A 27,141-nucleotide genomic window follows, 5' to 3' on the forward strand; every position below is an offset into this window, starting at 1 on the left:
TTCCCCCTAGTTGAAGAGTCAGCCACGAGGGGACATAGGTTCAAGGTGAGGGGCAGGAGGTTTACGGGGGATGTGAGGGAAAACTTTTTTACCCAGAGGGTGGTGATGGTCTGGAATGCGCTGCCTGGGAGGGTGGTGGAGGCGGGATGCCTCACATCCTTTAAAAAATACCTGGATGAGCACTTGGCATGTCATAACATTCAGGGCTGTGGGCCAAGTGCTGGCAGATGGGATTAGGTGGGAGTTCAGGTGTTTCTTGCAGATACGATGGGCCAAAGGGCATCTTCTGCACGGTATGATTCTAGCAGACTTGGGCCGAATGGTCTACTTGTGCTCTTATTTCTTATTGTTTTTGATCAATTGTGATTTCTCCTGATCACAATTTGTATCATTTCCTTCTAGTTTCCATAGAAGAGCTTGGGCGGTATGCAAAGTTGTGAAATATCTTCAGACAGTGCTGATGATCCTCTCAATAGTGGCTCACAGAGAAAGCGACAACCTCGAATAGTAGTCATCGGTGCTGGACTCGCTGGCTTATCTGCTACAAAAAAACTCCTAGCGAATGGATTCACAGACATTGTCATTCTAGAAGCATCCGAGCGAATTGGAGGCAGAGTACAAAGTGTCAAACTCGGTAAGCCTGCTCCTGTATTGTTTAAAATGGAGTAGATGGAAGGATCTCAGCGTACAGTGTTTCACAACAACAACTTCTATATAGACAACCAGGACGGGACAGTGGCGCAGTGGTTAGCACTGCTGCCTCTGGGTGGCACAGTGGTTAGCACTGCTGCCTCTGGGTGGCACAGTGGTCAGCACTGCTGCCTCTGGGCGGCACGGTGGCACAGTGGTTAGCACTGCTGCCTCTGGGTGGCACAGTGGTTAGCATTGCTGCCTCTGGGTGGCACAGTGGTTAGCACTGCTGCCTCCGAGCACCAGGGACTCGGGTTCAATTCCTGGCATGGGTCACTGTCTGTGTGGAGTTTGCACATTCTCCCCGTGTTTGCGTGGGTTTCCTTCGGGTGCTCCAGTTTCCTCCCACAGTCCAAAGATGTGCGGGTTAGGTTGATTGGCCTGCTAAATTGCCCCATAGTGTCAGAGCACTTCGAGGGGTAAATGTGTGGGGTTATGAGAATAGGGCCTGGGTAGGATTGTGGTTGGTGCAGACTCGATGGGCCGAATGGCCTCCTTCGGCACTGTAGAGATTCTATGATTCTATGACACGGTGGCGTGGTGGTAATGTTACTGGACCAGTAATCCAGAGGCCCAAGCGAGTTCTCTCGGACATGGGTTCAAATCCCACCACGGCAGCTGATGGAATTAGAATTAATAAATAAATTTGGAATTGAAAAGCTGGTAGCCATGAGACCGTCATAGATTGTTGAAAAAAAAACACCCATCTGGTTCACTAATGTCCTTTAGGGGTGGAAGTCTGGCCGACATGTGACTCCAGATCCACAGCAATGTGGTTGGCTCCGAGCTTCCCTCTGAAACGGCCGAGCCACTTGGTTCAAGGGATGGGCAACAAATGCTGGCCTGGTCAGCTGTGCCCATGTCCCAATAATGAATAGAGAAACCTCTTAAGTTGCTCGCAAAGACACAATTAATTCTATTCTGTCGTCAAACAAATACATTTATTTTCAACATGGCCAGTGTATGAATCATGAAATGGTTACAACACAGCAGAAGGCCATTCAGTGCATTGTGTCTCTGCTGTCCCTCTGCAAACGCAATTCACCTCGTACCACTCCCCTGACTTTTGCCTGGAGCCGTGCAAATTTTCCCCTTCCAGATAATGATCCAATGCCTCCATTGACCCTGCCCCATCCACTCCACACTCAGGCAGTGCATTCCACAGCCTGACCACTTCAGTTTTAAGTTTATTTATTCGTGTCACAAGCAGGCTTACATTAATACTGCAATGAAGTTACTGTGAAAATCCCCTAGTCACCACACTCTGGCACCTGTTCGGGTACACTGAGGGAGAATTTAGCATGGCCGATGCATCTAACCAGCACGTCTTTCGGACTGTGGGAGGAAACTGGAGCACCTGGAGGAAACCCACCCAGAGACGGGGAGAATGTGCAAACTGCACACAGACAGTGACCCAAACCGGGGTCCCTGGCTCTGTGGGCCAGAAGGGCTAACGACTGTGCCGCCAAAAGGGTTTTCCTCCTGTCACCGATGCTTCTTTTGCCAATTGTCTTTAAAGGTTTGTCTTATGTAGAGATTTGAGATAATATGTCCTGTGTTCTGTGCTCAGGCTGCGCTACATTTGACGTTGGGGCAACTTGGATTCACGGTGCTCATGGGAACCCGATTTATCAGCTAGCAGAAGACCATGGTCTCCTTGAAGAAACTACAGATGGGGAACGGAGCACTGGCCGCATTAGCCTCTACTCCAAGAATGGGGTGGCACACTACTGCACCAGCAGTGGTCAGAGAATACCGAAGGATGTCATTGAGGAATTCAGCGATGTATACAACGAGGTGAGTGGGCCATCTTTCATAAATATGCAGTGCACGTTATTTCTTCCTGAATTCTAAGGCGGTGGGGAGGGGGGTTGTGGTGGGGGGGTGGGGGTGTGGGGGGGGAGTGGGATGGGATGGGGGGTTTGGGGGATGGGAGGGGGGAGGGCGGCTCAGGGGGAATGTGGTGGGGGCAACATTTCAAAGCAGTTTAGCTTCCATACTTCCCAGCGTTAATGTAGCAGTCCACAGCACTTTCCGTGGTGAACACCTCTCACAGGGAGTGCAACACCTCCTCATTCTGCTAGCACATCCCGAAGCTTCCTTGTCGCTTTTCATTTCAACTTTCCACTTTGCTCACATTCTGACCTTTCTGCTCACGGCCTGCGGCAGTGTTCGAGTGAAGCTAAATGAGGAGGAGCAGTCCACCTTGTCGCTCTGCACTCTTCTCAACTCAATATTCAGTTCAACAATTTTAGACCATAACCTCTGCCTCCATCTTATTCAGTGTGTGTGTTTTTTTTAACCCATCCTGTAGCTGCTTTGAAGCCAATCACACCTCATTTGGACACAACCTTGGTTTCCTGAGCTCTGAAGGGTCATCCAGACTCGCAACGTTGACTCTATTCTCTCTCCACAGATCTGTCGGACCTGCTGAGATTATCCAGCATTTTCTGCTTTTGTTTCAGATTCCAGCATCTGCATTTTGCCTTTATCTTTGTTTCTTTACTCAGAATCATTGAATCCCTACAATGCAGAAGGAGGCCATTTGGCCCATCGAGTCTGCACCGACTCTCTGACAGAGTATCTTGCCCAGGCACCCTCACGTGCCCTCTCTCCGTAACCCCACACACTCACCATGGCTAATCCGCCTAAATTGCATATCGTAAGGGGGAAGTGGAGCACCCATTACCCATTGCCATGCTCTGGCTTGTGCACCCTGAACTCTTTTATTATTTAATCTCTCCCTCTCTCCACCCTGTCACATTTCCCTTTTCTCCCTCCTGTCACCTGCCACCTTTCATGTGTTTAAACACTCTTTATGTTCCTATCTTCCTTCAGCTCTGATGAAAGGTTGTTGACCTGAAACCCTCCCTCCGCTGACCTGCTGAGTATTTTCAGCATTTTGTCATTTTTATTACCATTATGGGTGGCACAGTGGTCAGCACTGCTGCCTCACAGCGCCAGGGATCCAGGTTCAATTCCGGCCTTGGGTCATTGTCTGTGTGGAGTTTGCACATTCTCCCCGTGTCTGCATGGGTTTCCTCCGGGTGCTCCGCTTTCCTCCACAGTCTAAAGATGTGTGGGTTAGGTTGATTGGCCATGATAAATTGCCCCTTAATGTCAGGGGATTAACAGGGTAAATGCATGGGGTTATGGGAATAGGGCCTGGGTGGGATTGTGGTGGGCGCAGACTCAATGGGCCGAATGTCCTACTTCTGCACTGTAGGGATGCTATGATCATTTTGTCCTTTCGGGTTGCACAAGGAGATGAACAAAGAACAAAGAAAAATACAGCACAGGAACAGGCCCTTCAGCCCTCCAAGCCCGTGCCGCTCCCTGGTCCAAACTAGACCATTCTTTTGTATCCCTCCATTCCCACTCCGTTCATATGGCTATCTAGATAAGTCTTAAACGTTCCCAGTGCGTCCGCCTCCACCACCTTGCCTGGCAGCGCATTCCAGGCCCCCACCACCCTCTGTGTAAAATACGTCCTTCTGATATCCATGTTAAACCTCCCCCCCCCCCCCTTGAACCTATGACCCCTCGTGAATGTCACCACCGACCTGGGGAAAAGCTTCCCACCGTTCACCCTATCTATGCCTTTCATAATTTTATACACCTCTATTAAGTCTCCCCTCATCCTCCGTCTTTCCAGGGAGAACAACCCCAGTTTACCCAATCTCTCCTCATAACTAAGCTCCTCCATACCAGGCAACATCCTGGTAAGCCTCCTCTGTACTCTCTCCAAAGCCTCCACGTCCTTCTGGTAGTGTGGCGACCAGAACTGGACGCAGTATTCCAAATGTGGCCGAACCAACGTTCTATACATCTGCAACATTAGACCCCAACTTTTATACTCTATGCCCCTCGATTATGAATGAAAATGTGCAGCAGGTTTTAATGTTTCTGAACTTCTTTTGATTAGGTCTACAACCTGACTCAGGAGTTCTTCCAGCGAGGAAGACCAGTTGGTGCAGAAAGCCAAAACAGCGTTGGTGTTTTCACAAGGAACGTGGTGCGAAAGCGCCTCAAAGCTGATCCTGAAGACTCAGGTGTCACAAAGAAGCTGAAGCTGGCAATGCTTCAGCAGTTCTTGAAGGTACGGGCTGGCTTGAAATGATATTGTAAATAGATGCCATCAAGCATCTATCAATTCTAACAGGACTAGACAGGGTAGATGTAAGAAGGATGTTTCTGATTGTTGGGAGTGTCCAGAACCAGAGATCACAGTCCGAAGATACAGGGTAGACCATTTAGGACAGAGATGATGTTTCTTGCACATTATACAGACAAAGCATACCGTGCATAGAGAAGGAAAGGAGCGGGTGCAGAATGTAGTGTTACAGTCATAGCTAGGGTGTAGAGAAAGATCAACTCAATGCAAGGTTAGTCCATTCAAAAGTCTGACAGCAGCAGAGAAGAAGCTGTTCTTGAGTCGGTTGGTACGTGACCCCAGACTTTTGTATCTTTTCCCGATGGAAGAAGGTGGAAGAGAGAATTCCCGGGGTGAGTGGAGTCCTTGATTATGCTGGCTGTTTTTCCGAGGCAGTGGGAAGTATAGATGGAGCCAATGGAAGGAAGGCTGGTTTGAGTGATGGACTGGATTTCATTCATGACCTTTTGTAGTTCCTTGCGGACATGGTCAGAGCAGGAGCCCATACCAAGCTGTGATACATCTGGAAAGGATGCGTCCTAAAAAAATTGCTTGGCTGCATGTGAATCCTAACTGTGGAACCGAATTGGCTTTTCTCCCAATTATTGCAATGTTGTATATCAAATTACCTAAAGTTCAATATGGAGAAATATTTGGACAGCAAATGCAACATTTTAATAGAGAACAGGAACAGAAACACATTTCACTATATTCTGTGCTAGTCTGACAAGCTCCAGTCTTGTGTAACAGATAATGTGTATTCAATCTCCTTACCTATTCTCCAGGGAATGTATTCCACAAAACACTTTATCATCTTAGATTCTACTATCTGTCTTAAGATAAAGCTAGAAACACATTTTTCACAATGCTTTGTTAAAATCTCCAGCTGTCTCCTGTCTACACTAGCAGCCATTTAAGAGAAGCTTTCACATCACGAGTGGCAGTGAGCAGCAGAATCCTCCCCCCCCCACCGCCCCCCCCCCTCCTCCTTTAGTAAACAAGGCCATTCGGTCTGACCAGTCTATCCTCCACAAAAGCTGTGGGCTTATTCCCATGAGCCTTCCTCATCTCACTTCCCTTCAAACACTTCCGGAACCTGGCAAGATGGCACAGTGGTTAACATTGCTGCCTCACAATGCCGGGGACCCGGCTTCGATTCCTGGCTTGAGGTCACTGTCTGTGCGGAGTCTGCACGTTCTCCCCGTGTCTGCGTGGGTTTCTTCCTACAGTCCAATGATGTGCTGGTTAGGTGCATTGGCCATGCTAAGTCCTTCCTCAGTGTACCCGAACAGGCACCGGAGTGCGGCGACTAGGAATTTTCACAGTAACTTCATTGCAGTGTGAATGTAAGCCTACTTGTGACACTAATAAATAAACTTTTAAAAAAACTAACCTAATTTTAATTGTAAACATGGCGTCGGATTTGCACATTCTCCATGTGCCTGCGTGGGTTTCCTCCGGGTGCTCCGGTTTCCTCCCACAGTCTGAAAGACGTGTTGGTTAGGTGCATTGGCCATGATAAATTGCCCCGAGTGTCCACAGATTAGGGGGTTAGGGGGATTAGCAGGGTAAATACATGGAGTTGCGAGAATAGGATTGTTGGATTGTTGTTGGTGCAGTTGAGATGGTCCAAAGGCCTCCTTCTGAACTGTCGGCGTTCTATGATCTATGATTCTCCAATCTCCCCTGAAGCTCCGGCTCCGCTGCAGTGTGCGGAGATTTGGCCGGGCACCAAATTCTCCGTTCTCACTGGCTCCGACAGCGCGAATGTCTGCAGAATTTCGGCCGTCATCTCTGCTTTAATCACTAACTTCGTCAATACTGTCCGTAGCCTCTGTGTTACAGAAATAAATCTCCTGCTCTCTGCTCTAAATCTCTCGGCATGTAGTCTTGTCTGTGATCCCCTTTTACTGGCCCCTCAGCCAAAATATGGGTCAAAGGCGTAGGTTTTCAGGGGGGAATAAAGAGAGCAGCTCAGAGGTTTTTGACAAGGGAGTTCCAGAGCGTGTGGCCTTGCCAGCTGAAGACATGGCCACCAAACGGCAAACGCAGAAGGTGAGAATTCAAGGTGCGCAGATATCTCTGAGTGTTGTGGGTCTGGAAGAGGTTACACAGATTAGAGGTGGAGGCTGTGGAGAGATTTCAAAACTCAGGGTGAGAATTTTAAAATCAAGGTGTTGTTTGATCAGGAGTCAGTGAAGGTCAGTGAGCACAGAGGTGACCATTATGAATACGTCTGACTAAATACATCTCCAGATAGGTGCGGTTGGGTGGTAGAGTGGTTAGCACTGCTGCCTCACAGCGTCAGGGACCCGGGTTCGATTCCCGGCTTGGGTCACTGTCTGTGTGGAGTTTGTACATTCTCTGCTTGGGTTTCCTCCGGGTGCTCCGGTTTCCTCCCACAGTCCGAAAGACGTGCTGGTTGGGCGCATTGACCCGAACAGGCGCCGGAGTGTGGCGACTAGGGAAATTTCACAGTAACTTCATTGAAATGTTAATGTTAGCCTACTTGTGACTAATAAATAAACTTTAAAAATTTAGGTAATGTGGAAAAGACTGCCAGTCATGGGCTAAAATAATTTGGAGGTGGCCGGCAGCAGGATTTTCTGGTTCCACCGCTGTCAACTGGTTTTTCTGTTGTTCGCACCTTTTGCTGCCGGGGAACCCGCAGCGGGGGCGTGACTGGGAGCGGGAGATCCCGCGGGCGGGAGCGGACAGTGTTTTTTTAAATTCATTCGTGGGATGTGGGCGTCGCTGGCTGGCCAGCATTTATTACCCATCCCTACTTGCCCGAGACATTGCTGTGGCTCTGGAGTCACATGTAGGCCAGACTGGGTAAGGATGGCAGATTTCCTTTCCTAAAGGACATTAGTGAACCAGATGGGTTTTTCCGACAATCGACAATATACAGGGAGGTGTATAGGCAGCAATGAGGAATAGTCCATTGATTACTTTATGGCGGGGGAATGGTGAAGGACATTTTGATAAGTGCAGTCAGCTAAGTTTTTTTTCTGGGGTTAGGTTTGGAGATTCGAGGAGTATTGAGGCACAACACTCACCCTGGAGATGAATATGCCAAGTGGGAGATCTCGGGTGGGATTTTGCGACCTCACTCAGGCGAGATTGTAAAACCCCACCCGAGGCCAATGGAGATTTCCGTTCCGCGAGCCTCCCCCTGCCCCGATTTCGGGGCTGGCGAGGCTGTAGAATTCTGGCTCTCGTCCCCGACAGAGATTATTTAAATGATTTAGGACGTGAGTAAGTTGGATGGCCATGTCCACTCGACACATTCTCACTTTGGTTTGAATCACAGCGACGGGGCTCTATACCGACTGTGCGCTTGGGTTGGGATGGGCAGGACTTTGCCCTGTTTAAGAATGTAATGGACTCTCTTTCCTGTTGGCAGGTTGAAAGCTGTGAGAGCAGTTGCCACAGCATGGACGAGGTATCCCTTAGTGAGTTTGGCGAGTGGACGGAAATCCCTGGTGCCCACCATGTCATCCCCAGCGGCTTCATTAACATAGTGGAGATCCTGGCCCGTGACATCCCGAAATCGGTGATCCAGCTGAACAAGCCGGTCAAGTATATTCACTGGAACCACTCCATCAGCAAGCAGATCCACTTGATCAGCAGCTCATTTCCCAACCACAACCTGGACAGCCAGGAGGAGGAGGGCTACCAGGTATACGTGGAGTGCGAGGATTGCGAGCTGATCCCGGCCGATCACGTGATTGTCACCATGTCCCTCGGGGTGCTGAAGAAATACCACGAGACCATGTTCCGCCCCCGTCTCCCGGAAGAGAAGGTCTCGGCCATCCAGATGCTGGGTATTAGCACCACGGACAAGATCTTCCTGGAGTTCGAGGAGCCCTTCTGGAGCCCCGAGTGCAACAGCATCCAGTTTGTTTGGGAGGACGACGCGGAGCACGAGAGCCTCGCCTACCCGGAGGACCTGTGGTACAAAAAGATCTGCAGTTTTGATGTGCTGTACCCGCCCGAGCGATACGGGCACGTACTGAGTGGCTGGATCTGCGGAGAGGAAGCCATCATCATGGAGAGATATGATGATGAGAGGGTGGCGGAGACCTGCACGGAACTACTGCGAAAATTTACAGGTTATTAATGTCCTTTTCCATGCTGCCTCTGCGATGCGAGTTGTTGCTTCGGATCTTGTGTAGAATCGCATTGTATATAAGCTGCTTCCTCCTCCATTCTGTACAGGGATCGTTGGTGAAGGAATAATCATGTTTTTTGAAATCTGTGTATTCCTTACTGAATCGTGTCCGGTTCGGAGCGGAAGTTGGGCAAGGACATCCCCCATTGCAAAAAAAGCGACTCTCCAAGTGGAAGCAATGACACGCTTGAGGGGCCAAATGATTTGCTCCTGTTCCTGTCTTCCTGCATATATTAGCTACTCTGGGAATGTGGCTTATCAGTGTAATCCAACGGGCTTGGCAAACGGTTTCCTCTTCGGAGCAGGACCTCTGCATGGCTTTCAGGGTTGCCCCTGCGGACAGGAACTCCAGTATTGGAAACGTCTTTGATTCCTCCCCAAATATCTTCTTGGCCAAAAAGGTCCCTGGATTGTTTCCTCAATAATGGCGTACTTGCGGTTTAAGAAGATGCCAAGGAAAAGGATGCCTGGTCAAAATAAGCTTCCCCCATCTATTTGTTGTCGGGGTACACTGAGCATGAACATTGTAAGCTTGTTAGTCTTAAACGTGGCTCATCATCGCAAGTACCTTCTGGAATGTTCCGACAAGTTGAGCCGACCTTTGCTCCCTTTATTTTTAAACAGCTGTACCTGGTACCATGGCTGAATGGCAGCTTGTAATTATGCCTTGGACGTGGGGAGTAAAAAGCTCTCAAAGTACTTTGACAAACGGGCGTTTAGGATTAAAAAGAATCTGCGCCATAACACAAAACAAATGCTGCCAATACCCAACCGTCCTGAAGAGGGGAAGGGCAGGTTAACATTACTGGGAGAGACGCTTCATCCTCCACGACTTTTCAGTATTTTAAATGTCTAATCCAGCATTGTAACATTTTCTATTCTCCTTCCTAAACATTGGTAAAATTTATCCTGGAGGAAGTTACTTTAATAGTTAGAGTTTGGTATCAATGAGAAAGAAACATTGATTTTTGAGTGCCCTTTGGCATGCATTAGAGTTCCTTGGGAGGAAATAAAACTTGGCATGATTATCCTTGGCATGTGACATTGTGCAATTGGCTAAAAAGTTCAAGCATCGTGTCTGATGAGAGAGCCATGGCTTGGTAAAGTTCTGATGTGGAGATGCCGGCGTTGGACTGGGGTGAACACAGTAAGAAGTCTCACAACACCAGGTGTTGTGAGACTTCTTACTTGGTAAAGTTCAGCAGGGGTATTGTGGTTTCTGTGTAGGAGTTGTACATGTTGGGTGTTCTGTTCTCTATCCCCTTTATCCTGCTTTTTGGAAGTACTCCAAGACTATCTCCACCGCTACGTTTTTGATCTTGTTTCCTCTTTTTTTTTTCTGGTGTCAGCTGGTGTGTTCTGATGTAGTTACTGTTCGGATACGGTCACTAATCCCACTTCCGTTACAAGATTCTCACGCTCTGCTTGTCCTGTTCAAATTTCCCAAAGTCCCCCCTGCAACTCCTGCTGGGTGGGCTTGTGCCCCAGGACCTCGGTCAAAGCAGCGTTTGAGCCGACAGTGACAAGTTTGTGCAGTCGGTTCAGGTAATAGTTCGATCCACATTTCTGGACCACACCTGGCCTGCCTTTGAAACCTCAAACAACTCCGAGGACCATGGGACCAACCAACTATGATGGGGCCAGTCCATGCCTCGCCCAATCCGTGTGCCCCCACCATAGGCCGGGCCCATGGGTCCCACCATGAGGCCAATGTACTGGACAGCTGGTTACACTGTTAGAATGTTTTATGGGTATAATTTGAATGGAATGCCCTAGACCTGCACTGTTCCAGGAGATTAAGCTTTGGGCCCCCAATTTCCTCTGGACATGTGGTGGATTTGTGTGGGAGCAAACCATTGCACACATACATACACTGTATGTGTACATGTACACACATGCACAAATACATGTGTACAAACGCACACATATGCATACACACACCAACTGTGTGCACAAATGCATATATACACATGCGCGCAAACACACACCGATGTGTACACAAGTACACACACGGGAGGAAAAGCACATGAGGGAGGTTCCAATTTATTTATTTTTTCCCTCAGGATATCCCAAAAGACTTTACAGCGACTGATGTAATTTTGAACTGAGGTCATTCCAGGTATTGTAATATGGGAGGTGAAACAGACAGTGAGTGTACAGCAAACCCTCATCACCACAAATGAGATGATTTTTTTCCTGTTTTTTAAAGTTTAAAGTTTTTATTTATTAGTCACAAGTAAAGCTTACATTAACACTGCAATGAAGTTGCTGTGAAATTCCCCCAGTTAGTCACAGTCCGGCGCCTGTTCTGGTCAATACACCTAACCAGCACACCTTTCAGACTGTGGGAGGAAACCCACGCAAACACGGGGAGAATGTGCAAACTCCACACAGACAGTGACCCAAGCCAGGAATCGAATCCGGGTCCCTTGTGCTGTGAAGCAGCAGTGCTGACCACTGTGCGGCCCCCAAACTTAATTAAGTTATCAATTTTGGTCAGGACACTGGGGAGAATGCCAATACTCTTTTCTGAAGTATTGTCATGGAATATCTACATCAATCCAACAGACAAGACCTTGGTTTAATGTCTCATCTGAAAGCTCCCCCAGTCCTGCACTGCTCTGTCAGTCTGGATTATTGCTCAAGCATCTGCGTGGAACCGGATTCCACGGCCTTCTGAGACAAAGATTGCGCCTATTGAACCAAGGCTGACGCCTAAAGAGGGACCTTGTGAATGCTGAAACAGGGCACATGGCTGCGTGCTTTCTGTGGGCAGCTGTTTTGAGTTGCATTTCCTAGAGGTTTCTCGGCATCCTGAATCAGACATTGGACTCTGAGTTGCTTGTTGGCTTTGCCGTTCTATGAGCTCAGAGCTGCATTGCGTCTGACTGTGTGTGTGTGTGTGTGTGTTGCGTCTTTAGTTGGCTGTCCTTCGCTCCCTAGCTTCTGGTGGCTGGTGGACCTCCTGGAGGAAGCGGGGTGCTGTGCTTCGAGGGCTGCCAGAATTGGGCTGATGTCGTGGGTGGGCAAGGAGAGGAAGGTACATTCTCTGCCAGAGTGGGAGAGATGCCCAAAGCAGCTGCTGAAAAAACACGATAGGAGGTGATGGAATTTGTCAATGCCACCAGCACCTTGCTGCCGTGTAGGGGCAAAGCAGGCAACTAGCTTGAGCTCTTTACTAATGACTAGATGCTGCACCTCTGCATGCCTCAAAATTCTTCATCCTTCCCGAGGAGAGACTTCATATCCTCGAGGGTTCACTCTTCACTATCTCTCTTGCACTAGCACAAGCAAGCCCACGCGTACATGTTGTCAAGCTAGCAAAGACACCTACAGCTACTCGTATCCTTCTAATCACAGATGCCCTTTGCTCACTGTCTCAGTCTGCAGGAAACGAATCATTCGAGATTGGAGTCTGACTTCTGCTGTCGTTGGAGGTATTTTATGGCCATGATGCGCTGGAGCTGATGGAACGTGTCATGTGTTTCACCAGGGCAATCCAGCGCTTCTCTGATTTCCATCCCTTTATAATACAATCTTGTTTCTATCTTTGCAGTACATCTGAAGCTTCAGGACCCAACCCATGCCAGCACTGGCCAACAAGCAGCCCCTTGTCATGGCACCTTACCTGTCCACTATCAGCATCTGCCTCAGGGAGATTTAATCATTTTTTTTATTATTCATCCGTGGGACGCGGGGGTCATTGGCTGGCCAGCATTTATTGCCCATCCTTAGTTACCCCGAGGGCAGTTGAGAGTCAACCACATTGCTGTGGCTCTGGAGTCACATGTAGGCCAGACCAGGTAAGGACGGCAGATTTCCTTCCCTAAAGGACATTAGTGAAACAGATGGGTTTTTCGTACAATCAACAATGGTTTCATGGCCATCAGTAGATTCTTAATTCCAGGTATTTTTTATTGAATTCAAATTCTGCCATCTGCCGTGGTGGGATTTGAACCCGGGTCCCCAGCACACTAGCTGAGTTTCTGGGTTAATAGTCCAGCGACAATGCCACTAGGCCATTGCCTCAGCTTGAAAGTGAGGCACAAAGCAATGGCTTAAGAGGAACAGGACTGCTGGCAAGAGGAAGAGAATCAAGCCCCTCACTGGCGTGACCATTACAGGGCAGGGCAGCCCCTGACCAGAGAGGAAATTGCACCAATTAAGACCACTGCCATCTCATTCTTGGGCTGCAAGGTAACCACCTCAGTGGGCTGAATAGCAGATGGGCTGGCCCAAATGACAAGTGACGTTGGAACCGGCTTGTGAGCCATATCATTGCTGGCATCGGGCTTGCTCAACCACAGTGTATCGACATAATGTTACTCCCTACATCCTGACAGGCTGGTTGCCTTAGCATGCCATTTCCATGATCCCCTCCTGCATCTCTGGAATCACAGTAGGATTCAGCAGTTTGCTATTTGTAGTGGGATTGTGAACTCCTATGTGAACATGCTTACAGTTTCACTTTTGATGGTGAACGCTGGAATTCTCTCTCTCCCACATGTTACATCCACTGACTGACTGTCTATTCCAGTGGCTGCAATCCACAGCTCTCTTCCAGGCCAGGTAGGACTATCTGGTTCTTAAAATGTATTAATCATAGAATCCTCATGGTGCAGAAGGAGGCCATTCAGCCCATTGAGCCTGCACTGACCACACTCCCACCCAGGCCCTATTCCCATAACCCCACGTATTTACCCTGCTAATCCCCCTGACGCTAAGGGGCAATTCAGCATGGCCAATCCACCTAACCTACACATCGTTGGACTGTGAACCCAAGTGAATCCTCCCAGCCTGACGGTTCTGCTCGGGTCGGGAAATCGGTAAAAATGCAGTGAGGATGCTCCGGGCGCTGTTTTTTATTTTGCCAGTCGAAATTTCCACTGAGTTTAAATCCAGTCTGAAATGATGATGGGAATAACTCGCTTACGCTTAGAATCCCACAGTCCTGTTTCTGCCGAGATTCCGCTGTGGTCTGGGTGGAATTCATGTGGAAACTCTGGGCTGGTATGTTTAATCTGCAACAAAAGTGGACAATTGCATGGTAACATTGGACATCCTCTCAACAGTGGATTATTCCTAGTTGCAAATCCAGTGATAAATGCTTCATGTTAGCTAAATTGCATGAACAGCTTTGCAAAGATACATTGGGTGCCTTATTAAATGTGCACAGGCGGTTCACACTGTGCACAGTACGTACTAATCCCACGGTTCAAACCTACTTTGTAAGATTTTTTTGCATTCGACTGCTTATTTGACATCAAGTTCCATTTTGTAGCTAAATTTACCATGTTCAGCCAGCTTTCCATCTGTAACTGGTGCCTTAGCACCTCCACATTGCTCAAACCCAATTTAGATTGTAACAAAAGTACAACTGAGATGTGCTGTTCAAATTCTAATTTGTGACGTATCTCAGATTGTCAGCTGGTCAATGACTCGCACGCGTTGAAATCTTCTCCGTTTACAAACTTAATTCCCGCGTAATTTCATAGAATCCCTACAGTGCAGAAGGAGGCCATTCGGCCCATCGAGTCTGCACCGACCACAATCCCACCCAGGCCCGATTCCCATAACCCCACATATGTACTCTGCTAATCCCCCTGACACTGGGGTCAACTTAGCATAGCCAATCAATCTAAACCGCACATCTTTGCACAGTGGGAGGAAACTGGAGCACCCAGTGGAAATCCACGCAGACACGGGAAGAACGTGCAAACTCCACACATACAGTGACCCGAGGCCGGGAATTGAACCCAGGTCCCTGGCGCTGCAAGGCAGCAGTGATAACCACTGTGCCGCCCCAAATTCTCCAGGATCTGAGTCAACTGTCAAAATCAACTCATTTTAAGTTGTTTCGGAAGCAGAATTTTATTTTACGTTTGCCAAAGAGACTGTTGGCAAAACTCTGAAGGATGTGTAACTGAACTCTTTCGAAATTCTGTCTGCAGGCAACCCGCACATTCCGAAACCGCGGAGGATCCTGAGGTCTGGATGGGGCAGTAACCCTTACATCCGTGGGTCTTACTCCTACACGCGGGTTGGGTCGAGTGGTGCGGACGTCGAGAAACTTGCAAAGCCCCTGCCTTACGCAAAAAGCACAAAAGCGGCCGTAAGTCAGTATTTACAGGGGATGGAGGTGAAGGGGGGAATCTGCCATCCTTCGGTGTTCTGAGTCTAATTCTTATTTGTCAGGGCTACTGTTAGTGGGATTTCCACTCGAAGGAGCAAGATAAATTATGACTAGGAACTGCACGCAACCTGGACACTGCTGCACACATATAGATTGGAAAGTATAGATTGTAGAACCTAGATTGATTCCAGAGATGAGGGGTTTGACTTACGAAGTGAGATTGGGCAGTTTAGGCCTGGAGTTCAGAAGAATGCGAGGAGATCTAATTGAGGTGTACAAGAGGATAAGGGGGATTGACAAGGTTGGCGTGGTGAGGCTGCTTCCTCGTGTGGGGCAATCTAGAATCAGAAGTCATGGTTTTAAGATAAGGGGAAGTAGATTTAAAACCGAGATGAGGAGAAATTATTTCTCTCTGATGGTCGTGAGTCTGGAATTCACTGCCCCAGTGCATGGTGGATGCCGGGAAATTGACTAAGTTTAAGGACGAGGTGGACAGATTTTTAATGAGTAAGGGTTTGAAGGGCTATGGTGAACGGGCAGGAAAGTGGAGTTGAGGCCAAGATGAGATCAGCCATGATTGTATTAAATGGCAGAACAGGCTCGAGGGGCTGAATTGCCGACTCCTGCTCCTAGTTCCTATGATTCTTTTCTTGAAAGTTACTATTATCGTTATTTAAGCGAAAGGTCGCGTAAGGTTAAAAATAGTAGGAGAAAATAAGTAGGAGGTAAATAAAGAAGTGCTGATTAGGTGGCGACAACCTTGGAGTTTAAATGCCTGTAGCTCGAAGCAGAACAGCGGTCTGTGAGGGGGGGTGGGGAGGGACATGAGTTGCAGCACAGTTTGAAAATCTTGGGAAATAATCACGAATGGTGCAATAATTCTTCACATTTATTAATATTAAAACATTTATTTTGATGCAACCCAGGAAGTCTTCATTTGACATGAGGACTCGCGATCCAAATTGTTGCTAAGAGATTCGTTACCAATTTATTCAATAACTGCATCGATCGCCCCACTAAACTTACATTCATAAAATCAGACAGCACCGAAAGAGGCCATTTGCTCCATTATGTCTCTGCCAGCTCTCTGATGTGACCTATCCAACTCCTCTCAATTATCACCGCTCTTTTCCCATTGGCTTGAAAATTTGTCCATTTGAAAGGGATTGGTAAAATAAATGTTTCTTCTTATGGGGCAACCTAGAATAGGAGGCCACAAGTATAAATCGAGAGGCGGTAGATTTAAAACTGAAACAAAAAGGAACTACTTTTTTTTTAAAGTTTATTTATGAGTGTCACAAGCAGGCTTACGAAATTACTGTCAAAATCCCCTAGTCGCCACGCTCCGGCGCCTGTTCGGGTACACAGAGGGAGAATTTAGCACGGCCAATGCACCTAACCTGCACATATTTCTGACTGTGGAAGGGAACTGGAGCACCCGGAGGAAACCCCTGGCAGACACAGGGAGCACTTCTCGCAGAGGGTGGTAAATTTATGGAACTCGCTGCCCCATAGTGCAGTGGAATGGTTTCAAGAAGGAGATGGATATATTTCTAATTTTCAAAAATGGGATATGGGGAACAGGTGGGGAGGCGGATTTGAGACCAGGGAGAGATCAGCCATGATCTGATTGAATGGCGGAGCAGGCTCAAAGGGCTGAATTTGCCTGGTTTTGCTCCTAATTCCTATGTTCCATTTCAAGTAAAAATCCAGTGGTCGTGTGAAAGTTAATATTGAATCTGCCACTGCTACTCTTTAATCCTCACTGTGCTGAAATAAAGACTGTCTCCTATGCCAATCCATCCTTTCTCTGGATATTATCCCTACAATCCTCATCCTTCCTCCAACAGTCTAACCGATTTGGAAACCTTATAGATGCCATCGCTTGGGCATTGTCTTGTATGTATTAACTTTAGATTTTTACCGATTTAAACATTTTAAGATCATGTTGCTTAAGCAGACCTTACCCACCCTTCCAGAGTGCTTGGGCAGAATTCTCTGGTGGTTCATGCCGGCGGGATTAGAGTCATAGAGTTATAGGGATTTACAGCATGGAAACAGGCCCTTTGGCCCAACTTGTCCATGCTGCCCTACCTTAAAATCCTAAGCTAGTGCCAATTGTCCGCATTTGGCCCATATTCCTCTATACCCATCTTACCCATGTAACTGTCTAAACGCTTTTTAAAAGACAAAATTGTACCCGCCTCTACTACTACCTCTGGCAGCTTGTTCCAGACACTCATCACCCTCTGTGTGAAAAAATTGCCCCTCTGGATCCTTTTTGTATCTCTCCCCTCTCACCTTAACCTATGCCCTCTAGTTTTAGACTCCCCTACCTTTGGGAAAAGATATTGACTATCTAGCTGTCTCGTTCCTGTCTCCTGTCCCGCTGCAGTGAATGGAGATTTGGTTGAGTGCCACGTTCTCTGCCCAGGGGTTGCAGTGGAGGTGAGACGGGAATGGTCGGAGAATTTCAGCCTTTTGCATCTACTCTTGTAGTTTGTGACTTCCACACCGGGTGGTATTTTGTTTGGTACCTTTCGGAACTCTTATTCCAACCAACAACCCTAATTCAGATCAAATCCAACTCATGGTCCCCACATGAGGAACAAATATGATCCTAGCTGACACGAGGCACGACACCCCCTCCCGGGCTTGATCTAACATTTCATCTTAGCCAAAAGGCCGAGATGGCTTTGAAAAATTGTATCAGGTGGTGGCTTGGTTTAACCTCATTGGCAACCCTGATCCTTTACTCTATCCTAGCCTGGGCAAACCACCATCGCAGGTGTCAGCACACCCTGAGTGCCATAGGCTAGCGTCGACCTCCTTGACCCCTGGGTCAAGGCCCTTAAAACAGCAAAAGGTGGATCTGTTTGAGGTCAACACTAATTTCAAATGGCCCTTTTGACGTTGGGCATCCTGTCTGTGTGAATTGTACCCCGCCCCCTTCCTCTAGCCAACAAAAATGCTACTTATCAGAATTGGGAGCCAGACTTCTGCACTCAATCTCCATCCACCATTTTTAGAGTTCTCTTCTTTTTAAGTTTATTTATTATTGTCACAAGTAGACTTACATTAACACTGCAATGAAGTTACTGTGAAAATCCCCTAGTTGCCACACTCCGGCGCTTGTTCGGGTACACTGAGGGAGAATTTAGCATGGCCAATGCACCTAACCAGCACATCCTTCCGACTGTGGGAGGAAACCGGAACACCCGGAGGAAACCCACGCAGACACGGGGAGAATGTGCAGACTCCGCACAGACAGTGACCCAAGCTGGAAATTAAACCCAGGTCCCTAGCGCTGTGAGGCAGCAGTGCTAACCACTGTGCTACCGTCTGCCCAATTGTTGGCCTGGCTCCGTGAAAATGCGACCCAGAGTTCCAGACCACCTTTGGATGAAGAAAATTCCTCCTCATCTCCCCTCTAAACCTACTGCCAGTCACTTTTAAATCTTTATATGGAGTCATTGGCCCCTCTGCTAAAGGAAATAGATCCTCCCCGTCCAACCAGTCTTGACTGTTCATAATTTATAATCCCCTTTCAGCCTCTTCTATTGCAAAGAAACCAGGTCCAACCTATCCAATCGTTTCTCATGGCTATAATCCTCCAATCCTGCCAACATCCTTCTAAGTCTCCCTTCCCAGTGCCATCACATACTTGTTGCCAAGCTCTGGACTGTGTACAATACTACATTGGAGGCCTATCTAAAGTTTGAACAGAACCTTCCTGCCTTTATGTTCTGCATCTTGACCAATAAAGTAGTTTAAGAATTTTGACCAAGCAACGATGAAGACAAGATAGGGGCAGCACGGTGGCACAGTGGTTAGCACTGCTGTGCCACAGCGCCAGGGACCCGGGTTCGATTCCCGGCTTGGGTCACTGTCTGTGCAGAGTCTGCACATTCTCCCAGTGTCTGCGTGGGTTTCCTCCGGGTGCTCCGGCTTTCTCCCACAGTCCAAAAGACGTGCTGGTTAGGTGCATCGGCCATGCTAAATTCTCCCTCAGTGTATCCGGAGTGTGGCGACTTGGGGATTTTCACAGTAACTTCATTGCAGTGTTAATGTAAGCCTTACTTGTGACACTAATAAATAAACTTAAAGTATGCCTTAATCGTTCACTTCTCTGGACATGTCTTGTGAAATGGTGGAACTATGTTTTAAATGTAAAGAGGAAGAGATTGGAAGTTTAAACGGTGATTTAGTAATCAGTATTTTTGCTTTTATTAGCCAATGCAAATATTGTTTGCTGGGGAAGCCACTCACAGAAAATACTACTCAACTACCCACGGTGCTTTGCTGTCTGGCGAGCGAGAGGCCGCACACCTCATCGAAATGTACCAAGACCTCTACCAAGGCAAGGGCATGAAGTTGGATAACTAAAAGAAAAAACACCTACTTGTGAGACGGACTGGACTTAAAATGTGTTCAATGTGCTATTTCTTAAAGTGGAATATTATAATCTTGTTCGAGGGTATGCTTTGAATCATTTTCAAGTGGATTTATGTATGATTAACGCACTCTGGTAAAAGCTTTGGCTGTGCAAATGTTTACACTTCTGTACTGTTTTAATTTTAAAATCAATGCACTCCTAACCTCACTTTGATTTTCTGCAGCTTAAGTGCCTTGTATGAAGCGATGGGTCTAATAGAAGCAGCAGAGGCTGTTTTGGGGACTTGTAATTCAGTCGCCTATCTGTGGAGCTGAAACTGAGAGGGGAACCCCCCATTCCCGCCACCTCCCTCCCCGCCCCCCCATGTTGCAGCTGTCTGAAAATACACCGCAAAATGCTGACGTGCATTTTTCTCTGCACCTTGCCATTAGATACTATAGCCTTGAAATAAAAGGCCTTCTTTCATATGTGCCAGCTGTGGTTCAGGGATAGCATGCTTGCTTCTGGTTCAGGTGGCTGTGGGTTCTATTCTCGAAACTTGCGTGCAAAATTTAGCCTGACGCACTAGTACTGTTTGGAGGTGATGCTGCATGGCTGTTGGGGTCGTGTTTTGGATAAGCTGAGTCTCCGATAGCTGTGCAAGATCCCCTGGCACCATCCTGAGGACCAGGGGAATAGGAATAATGCACGTATTCAAATTGGCAGGACGTTACGTATGGTGACCCCCAGAGATCCGGGGCCTCAGCTTTTTACTATATTTATAAATGATTTAGATGAAGGAACAGACAGCTGGATATATAGGCAGCAAGGTAAACAGTGTAGAAAATTGCTTACAGACATTGCTAGATTAAATAAGTGAAGCATAGTAACATCGAAACTAGAAGCAGGAGTAGGCCATTCGGCCCTTCGAGCCTGCTCCGCCATTCATCTTGATCATAGCTGATCATCGAATTCAATATCCTGATCCTCCCCCTTCCCCCCCCCCCCCCCCCCCCCCCCCCCATATCCCTTGATCCTTTTATCCCCAAGAGCTACATCTAATTTCTTGAAATCACACAACATTTTGGCCTCAACTACATTCTGTGACAGTGAATTCCACACATTCAACACCCTCTGGGTGAAGAAATTTCTCCTCACCTCAGTTCTAAAAGATTTACCCCTTATCCTCAAACTATGACCCCTAGTTCTGGACTTCCCCACCATTGGGAACATTCTTTCTGAATCCACCCTGTCTAATCCTGTTAGAATTTTATAAGTTTCTATCAGATCCCCTCTCACTCTTTTCTAAACTTCAGTGAATATAATCCTAACCGATTTAATCTCTCCTCATGACAGACCTGCCATCCCAGGAATCAGCCTGGTAAACCTTCACTGCACTCCCTCTATAGTAAGGACATCCTTCCTCAGATAAGGACACCAAAGCTGCAGACAATACTCCAGGTGTGGCCACCAACACCCCATACAACTGCAGCAAAACATCCCTATCCCTATACTATTTGTTTCTAAATAAGTGGTCAAAACAATGATAGATGCATTTCAATTCAGGAAGTGTAAGATCATCCCATCCTTGTCCATAAGAAAGATTAATCAGTGTATTTTATAAATAGTGAAACAGTAGGATCTGTGATGGGGCAGAAATTTTAGGGTTCACATAATTTTAAAACTTAGCAGAATGTTTGTCTTTACCTTAAATGGGTGGAAGCAAATGCAAATTCTTCGTTTCTCTCCCAGGATCCGCCCTACCCCATAAACTTTGCTTGATTTTAAACACTTCAGATTAGTACATGGGCGGGGGAAACAGATTGACACCAATAGTATAAACTGGGCCAATAGCATGCTAGACCATGTCTGATTTTCTTTTTGGTATAAAGTGGGCTGCCAAATCACCAAGCCTTGGAATTTTCTGGGAAAAGAATGGAGGCTGAAGGAAGATCTTGTTTTCTACCAATAAACGATGGGGGGAATCTGTTGCTTTACAGTTTAAACACGAGCATTCTCCTTCATTCTCCTTCTTTCCCCTCTGCCCCAAGGCACAACACCATTGACTGCCTTTAACAGACATAAACACATCCCACATGTGTTTATATATGACTGATAACCCGTGTTGCCCATTCCAATTATTGAACTAAATGTTGATGCAATGCAGAGCGAAGAAGAAGGTAGCAATATCCATGTCCGAAGACCTGTATCTAAAATTAATTCAATGACTGCCTACAACCCTGCTTTACTGTGACCCGCTGGTCGATTTTTAAGTTTGACAATGTTATACTTTGCCTAATTACTGGAATTCTGTTGCCATGCATTTACATTATGATTATATATTTTTCTGTTATACGGAGAGAATGCAGCAAAAACAATGTGCTTGAAGATGCAGATAGTCTTGGAATTGGGCAGGCAAATATAATTGTAACTTTTGAGAAATGTGAAATAGTGCACACTAAGTCCAAATAATGTGGGGTCCAACTATTCAATAAAAACAATTGAATTAACACAGTTTAATTATGTGATCTGCTTTTTTTTTGACTTAAAGCCTTCATTGTGTAGAATACAAAGCAACACCCAGGCATCAGCTCCTTGAGTTTACGTTGCTAAAACTGGCTCCCTTTTTTCCAGTGTTAGGATTGCATATGTACAGCAATGAATGAATGAAGCAATACAAATAGATGTGTTGGGGGCAAATTATCCCCAGGTCATGTGGGTCATGTCTATCACTGATTATCCTGCTCAGGAAAATGTTCAACTTTCCCAGGGGTGAACTTATTCACTGATCGGCCAGACTGAATCAGGCCCATGCACTTCTGTTTTTGTTACAGATTCCAGCATCCATAGTAATTTACTTTTGACTCCAAACATTATCTCTGTAGGCAACTTAGAGTTGAATTTTCCAGCCTTGCCTACCATGGGAATCGTAGCGGGCGGGACATGGATCATGTAAAGGTCTGTTGATCTTGGGTGAAATTTTCCGGTTTCGGGGCGAACGCAGCTGGAAAATCCCGCCCTTATTCTTTAATCCATGGAATACTCCATCCCCTCCATCCCGCCTCCCCTGTCTCCAACTCTATGGCCCCAGTCTTATCTTTAGCACAACTGAAAAAAACATACTTCACACATGTATGTTACACTGTCCTTTAAGTATACATTCAATTCAACCAGAATCACTCCACAATGACCCTTCTTAACTTCCAAGTGTTTACTTCTGTTCTTTTCCTTCCTCAGCCTGGTAACTCAGAACTATCAATTGCAGTGGGAGTATTCTGGAGATCCTCGCTTTAGCGTGAGCAGGGTGAATCTTCCAGCTTTGTATTAATTCTTTATAATTTATTCTTTTCAATCCAAATGCACCTGCATTCTGGCATGGTGAACCAATGCAATGTTCAGCCTCTGGCTGCTCTCTCTATGATGTGGAGATGCCGGCGTTGGACTGGGGTAAACACAGTAAGAAGTCTAACAACACCAGGTTAAAGTCCAACAGGTTTAATTGGTAGCAGTGTTAGACTTCTTACTGTGCTCTCTCTATCTCATAGAGCCTGACAGACTAAACTGTCTGGGATATTCAGTCGTGTTGTAGGAAAGCCTGTAATCCAATATCACAATGGCTTTCTCTGTACCCTTGCCATTTCAAAGCCCATCGCCAAGGCACCATGTCGTTGTTAGCGTATCTTCACACCCATACTGTTTATTACCCTTTTGGGAAATGGTAGTGGAAGAATTTCTGAGCTGCTTCAGGCCAACAAGTCCTGGCATGGGACTCATTTTTGTACGGACATGCCTGTCCTGCACTTCAATCGTAGAATCCCTACAGTGCAGGAGGAGGCCATTCGGCCCATCGCGTCTGCACCGGCCACAATCCCACCCAGGCCCTATCCCATAACCCAACATATTTACCCTGCTAATCCCCTTACACTAAAGGTCAATTTAGCATAACCAAGCAACTAATCCGCACAGCTTTGGAGTGTGGGAGGAAACCAGAGCACCCGGAGGAAACCCACACAGACACGGGGAGGATGTGTAAATTCCACACAGTCAACCGAAGCAGGAATTGAACCTGGGTCCCTGGCGCTGTGAGGCAGCAGTGCTAATCACTGTGCCATCATAGCGCCCATATCAACTGGCTTTTGAAAGCCACATGCCAGACATGGATTTGACCTCAAATAGCCGCTCCCAATCCACATTCCCCAGTTCCTGTCTAATTTGGACGTAATTGGCCCTTGCCCAATTAAACACCCTCACCCAAGGGCCACTCTTCTCCTTATCCATGACTACCCAAAATCTTAGGGAATTATGGTCGCTGAACCCAAAATGCTCCCCCACTGAAACAGTTGGGCTTGATAGCAAACACTACTGCTGCTTCATGTCACTCCTCACTTTTTTGACCACTCCAGAAAGTGTAACCAGTTCCAACTCCTGTAATTTGCCCTTCATCAGTGGGACAAGTCTTGCTGAATGCTGCTATGTGGATGTTGTATCCAGCAAGTTCTCCCTCAACCAGGGCTGTTTAGCTGTCAGGTCTGACAGATCTGGCATGACCTATGAGTGCTCACATGTTCTGCATGCCAATGGTGCGCAGTATTACCTTTGTCTTTCTTACACTTGTTCTAAAACCGCTATATAATAAGATCCATGGTAAACTGACCCCAGGCTAAGTAAGGCACACACTGTTAAGCGCACCTTTTCTAATACCCTTCCTCGTGCCAGATGGGTAGAAGAGGGTTGGCACTGTTACTCAAGGGGTGAGAAAGTCCACTGCCATCTCAATCAAGGGGAAGAAGAGCCAATGGGCTGAGCGACCTATGTGCAGCGTTGCACCTACAGTTTCCAGTGTATCCTCATCTGCTGCCTCATTGTTTCCCCATCACCCCATCTGTATGAAGATGAATTGGTAAGACATAGGAACAGAATTAAGCCACTCGGCCCATCGAGTCTGCTCCGCCATTCAATCATGGCTGATATTTTTCTCATCCCCATTCTCCTGCCTTTTCCCCATAACCCCTGATCCCCTTATTAATCAAGAACCTATCTATCTCTGTCTTAAAGACACATAATGACCTGGCCTCCACAGCCTTCTGCGGCAAAGAGTTCCACAGATTCACCACTCTCTGGCTGAAGAAATTCCTCCTCATCTCTGTTTTAAAGGATTGTCCCTTTTGCCTAAGGTTGTGCCCTCTGGTTCTAGTTTTTCCTGCTAGTGGAAACATCCTCTCCACGTCCACGCTATCCAGGCCTTGCAGTATCCTGTAAGTTTCAATAAGATCCCCCCTCATCCTTCTAAACTCCAACGAGTACAGAAGTACTGATCCACTTCAGATCAGCCATGATCTTATTGAATGGCGGGGCAGGCTCGAGGGGCTAGATGGCCTACTCCTGCTCCTATTTATTATGTTATGTTCTTATGTTCTTAACCAGAGTCCTCAACCGTTCCTCATACGACAAGCTCTGTTTTAAAGAATTGTCCCTTTAGCCTAAGATTATGCCCTCAAATCCACAAGCTCTTCATTCCAGGGATCATTCTTGTGAACCTCTTCTGGACCCTTTCCAAGGTCAGCACATCCTCCCTTAGATACGGGGCCCAAAACTGCTCACAATACTCCAAATGGGGTCTGACCAGAGCCTTATACAGCCTCAGAAGTACATCCCTGCTCTTGTATTCTAGCCCTCTCGACATGAATGCTAATGTTGCATTTGCATTCCTAACTGCCGACTGAACCTGCACGTTAACCTTAAGAGAATCTTGAACAAGGACTCCCAAGTTTCTAATATCCTAAGCATTATCCCATTTAGAAAATAGTCTATGCCTCCATTCCTCCTTCCATAACCTCACACTTTTCCACATTGTATTCCATCTGCCAATTCTTTGTCTACTCTCCTAGCCTGTCCAAGTCCTTCTGCAGCCCCCCTGCTTCCTCAATACTACCTGTCCCTCTACTTATTTTTGTATCATCTGCAAATTTAGCAACAGTGCCTTCAGTTCCTTCTTCCAAATCGTTAATTGGTGGGTGATATCATGCCATGTGTGTGAAATAGATTATAGTGGCGGAAAGGTGAGCAGTGTTGAGATCACTCTTCCACCCAGGCATATCCAGTGGCATGATGGAGTCAAGATGGCTGGAGATGGATTCTGGATGCACTGGATGACCATGGTACGTTGAGTGACCTGACCCCACACTCTTAGTGCTCCCAATGCCTTGCTCTGTCACCTTTGAATAGTGCTGAACTCACTCGCCCATTCACTGAATAATTCTTCACCAGCAAGGAAAATGCAAACAGCTTAGCAAACAGGAGCAAAGAGGCTCCTGCTCTGACCAAGACTGCAAGAAAAGGATTGTGAATGTAGCCCAATCCATCACACAAACCAGCCTCCCATCCATTGACACTGTCTACACTTCCTGCTGCCTCGGAAAAGCAGCCAGCATAATTAAGGACCCCACGCACTCCGGACATTCCCTCTTCCACCTTCTTCATTTGGGAAAAAGATACAAAAGTCTAAGATCACGTATCAACCGACTCAAGAACAGCTTCTTCCCTGCTGCCATCAGACTTTTAAATGGACCGACCGAAAGTTGATATTTCTCTACACCCTGGGTATGACTGTAACAATGACTTAAGGATTTTTAAGGAGATCCTTTTCAGTTCTCAGCAAAAATATATTCCAGCAAAAAACAAGGATTGTAAGAAAAGGGAGAACCAGCCGTGGATAACGAAGGAAATAAAGGAGAGTATTAAAATAAAAACAGCTGCGTACAGAGTGGCCAAAAATAGTGGAGAAACAAGTGATTGGGAAAAATTTAAGAAACAACAAAGAGAGACGAAGAAAGCGATAAAGAAAGGAAGGATAGACTATGAAGCTAGGCTAGCAATTAATATAAAAAATGATAGTAAAAGTTTTTATAAATATATAAAAAGGAATAGAGTGGCTAGAGTGAATGTTGGACCCTTGGAGGACGAGAGGGGGGGGAGATAATAGTGGGAAATGAGGATATGGCTGAGTCTTTAAATAAGTTTTTTGTGTCGGTCTTCACGGTGGAGGACACAAATAGTTTGCCAAATATTAACGATAGAGGGTTGGCAGCAGGAGAAATACTTAATACAATTAATGTTACCAGAGAGGCAGTGCTGGGTAGACTAATGGGACTGAAGGTGGACAAGTCCCCGGGTCCGGATGGAATGCATCCCAGGGTATTGAAAGAAATGTCAGAGGTAATAGTGGATGCGTTAGTGATTATTTATCAAAACTCGTTGCATTCTGGGGTAGTGCCGGTTGATTGGAAAACGGCTAATGTTACGCCGCTGTTTAAAAAAGGAAGGAGACAAAAGGCGGGTAACTATAGGCCGGTCAGCTTAACGTCTGTAGTAGGGAAAATGCTGGAATCCATTATTAAAGAGGAGATAGCAGGGCATCTGGATAGAAATGGTTCGATCAATCAGACGCAGCATGGATTCATGAGGGGAAAGTCGTGCTTGACGAACATGTTGGATTTTTATGAAGATGTGACGAGGGCGGTTGATGGAGGAGAACCGGTGGATGCGGTGTTTTTGGATTTCCAAAAGGCGTTTGATAAGGTGCCCCATAAAAGGCTGCTGAAGAAGGTTAGGGCACA

At 46.8% G+C, this 27,141-nt stretch overlaps 1 protein-coding gene across 1 annotated transcript in view; it reads left to right on the forward strand.

Moving 5' to 3' along the window:
* Positions 1–22,035, forward strand: part of smox (spermine oxidase) — a 37,566-nt gene extending 15,531 nt beyond the window's left edge. The window contains exons 2-7 of the mRNA XM_078223984.1: positions 403–634; positions 2,261–2,487; positions 4,616–4,789; positions 8,250–8,958; positions 14,969–15,129; positions 19,384–22,035. Coding sequence (XP_078080110.1) covers positions 427–634; positions 2,261–2,487; positions 4,616–4,789; positions 8,250–8,958; positions 14,969–15,129; positions 19,384–19,536 — 1,632 coding nt within the window. The 5' untranslated portion in view covers positions 403–426 and the 3' untranslated portion in view covers positions 19,537–22,035. The remainder of the gene's footprint in view (positions 1–402; positions 635–2,260; positions 2,488–4,615; positions 4,790–8,249; positions 8,959–14,968; positions 15,130–19,383) is intronic.
* Positions 22,036–27,141: the final 5,106 nt, after the last annotated feature.

Source organism: Mustelus asterias, chromosome 1 (genome assembly GCF_964213995.1).
Source record: "Mustelus asterias chromosome 1, sMusAst1.hap1.1, whole genome shotgun sequence".
Classification (NCBI taxonomy): Eukaryota; Metazoa; Chordata; class Chondrichthyes; order Carcharhiniformes; family Triakidae; genus Mustelus; species Mustelus asterias.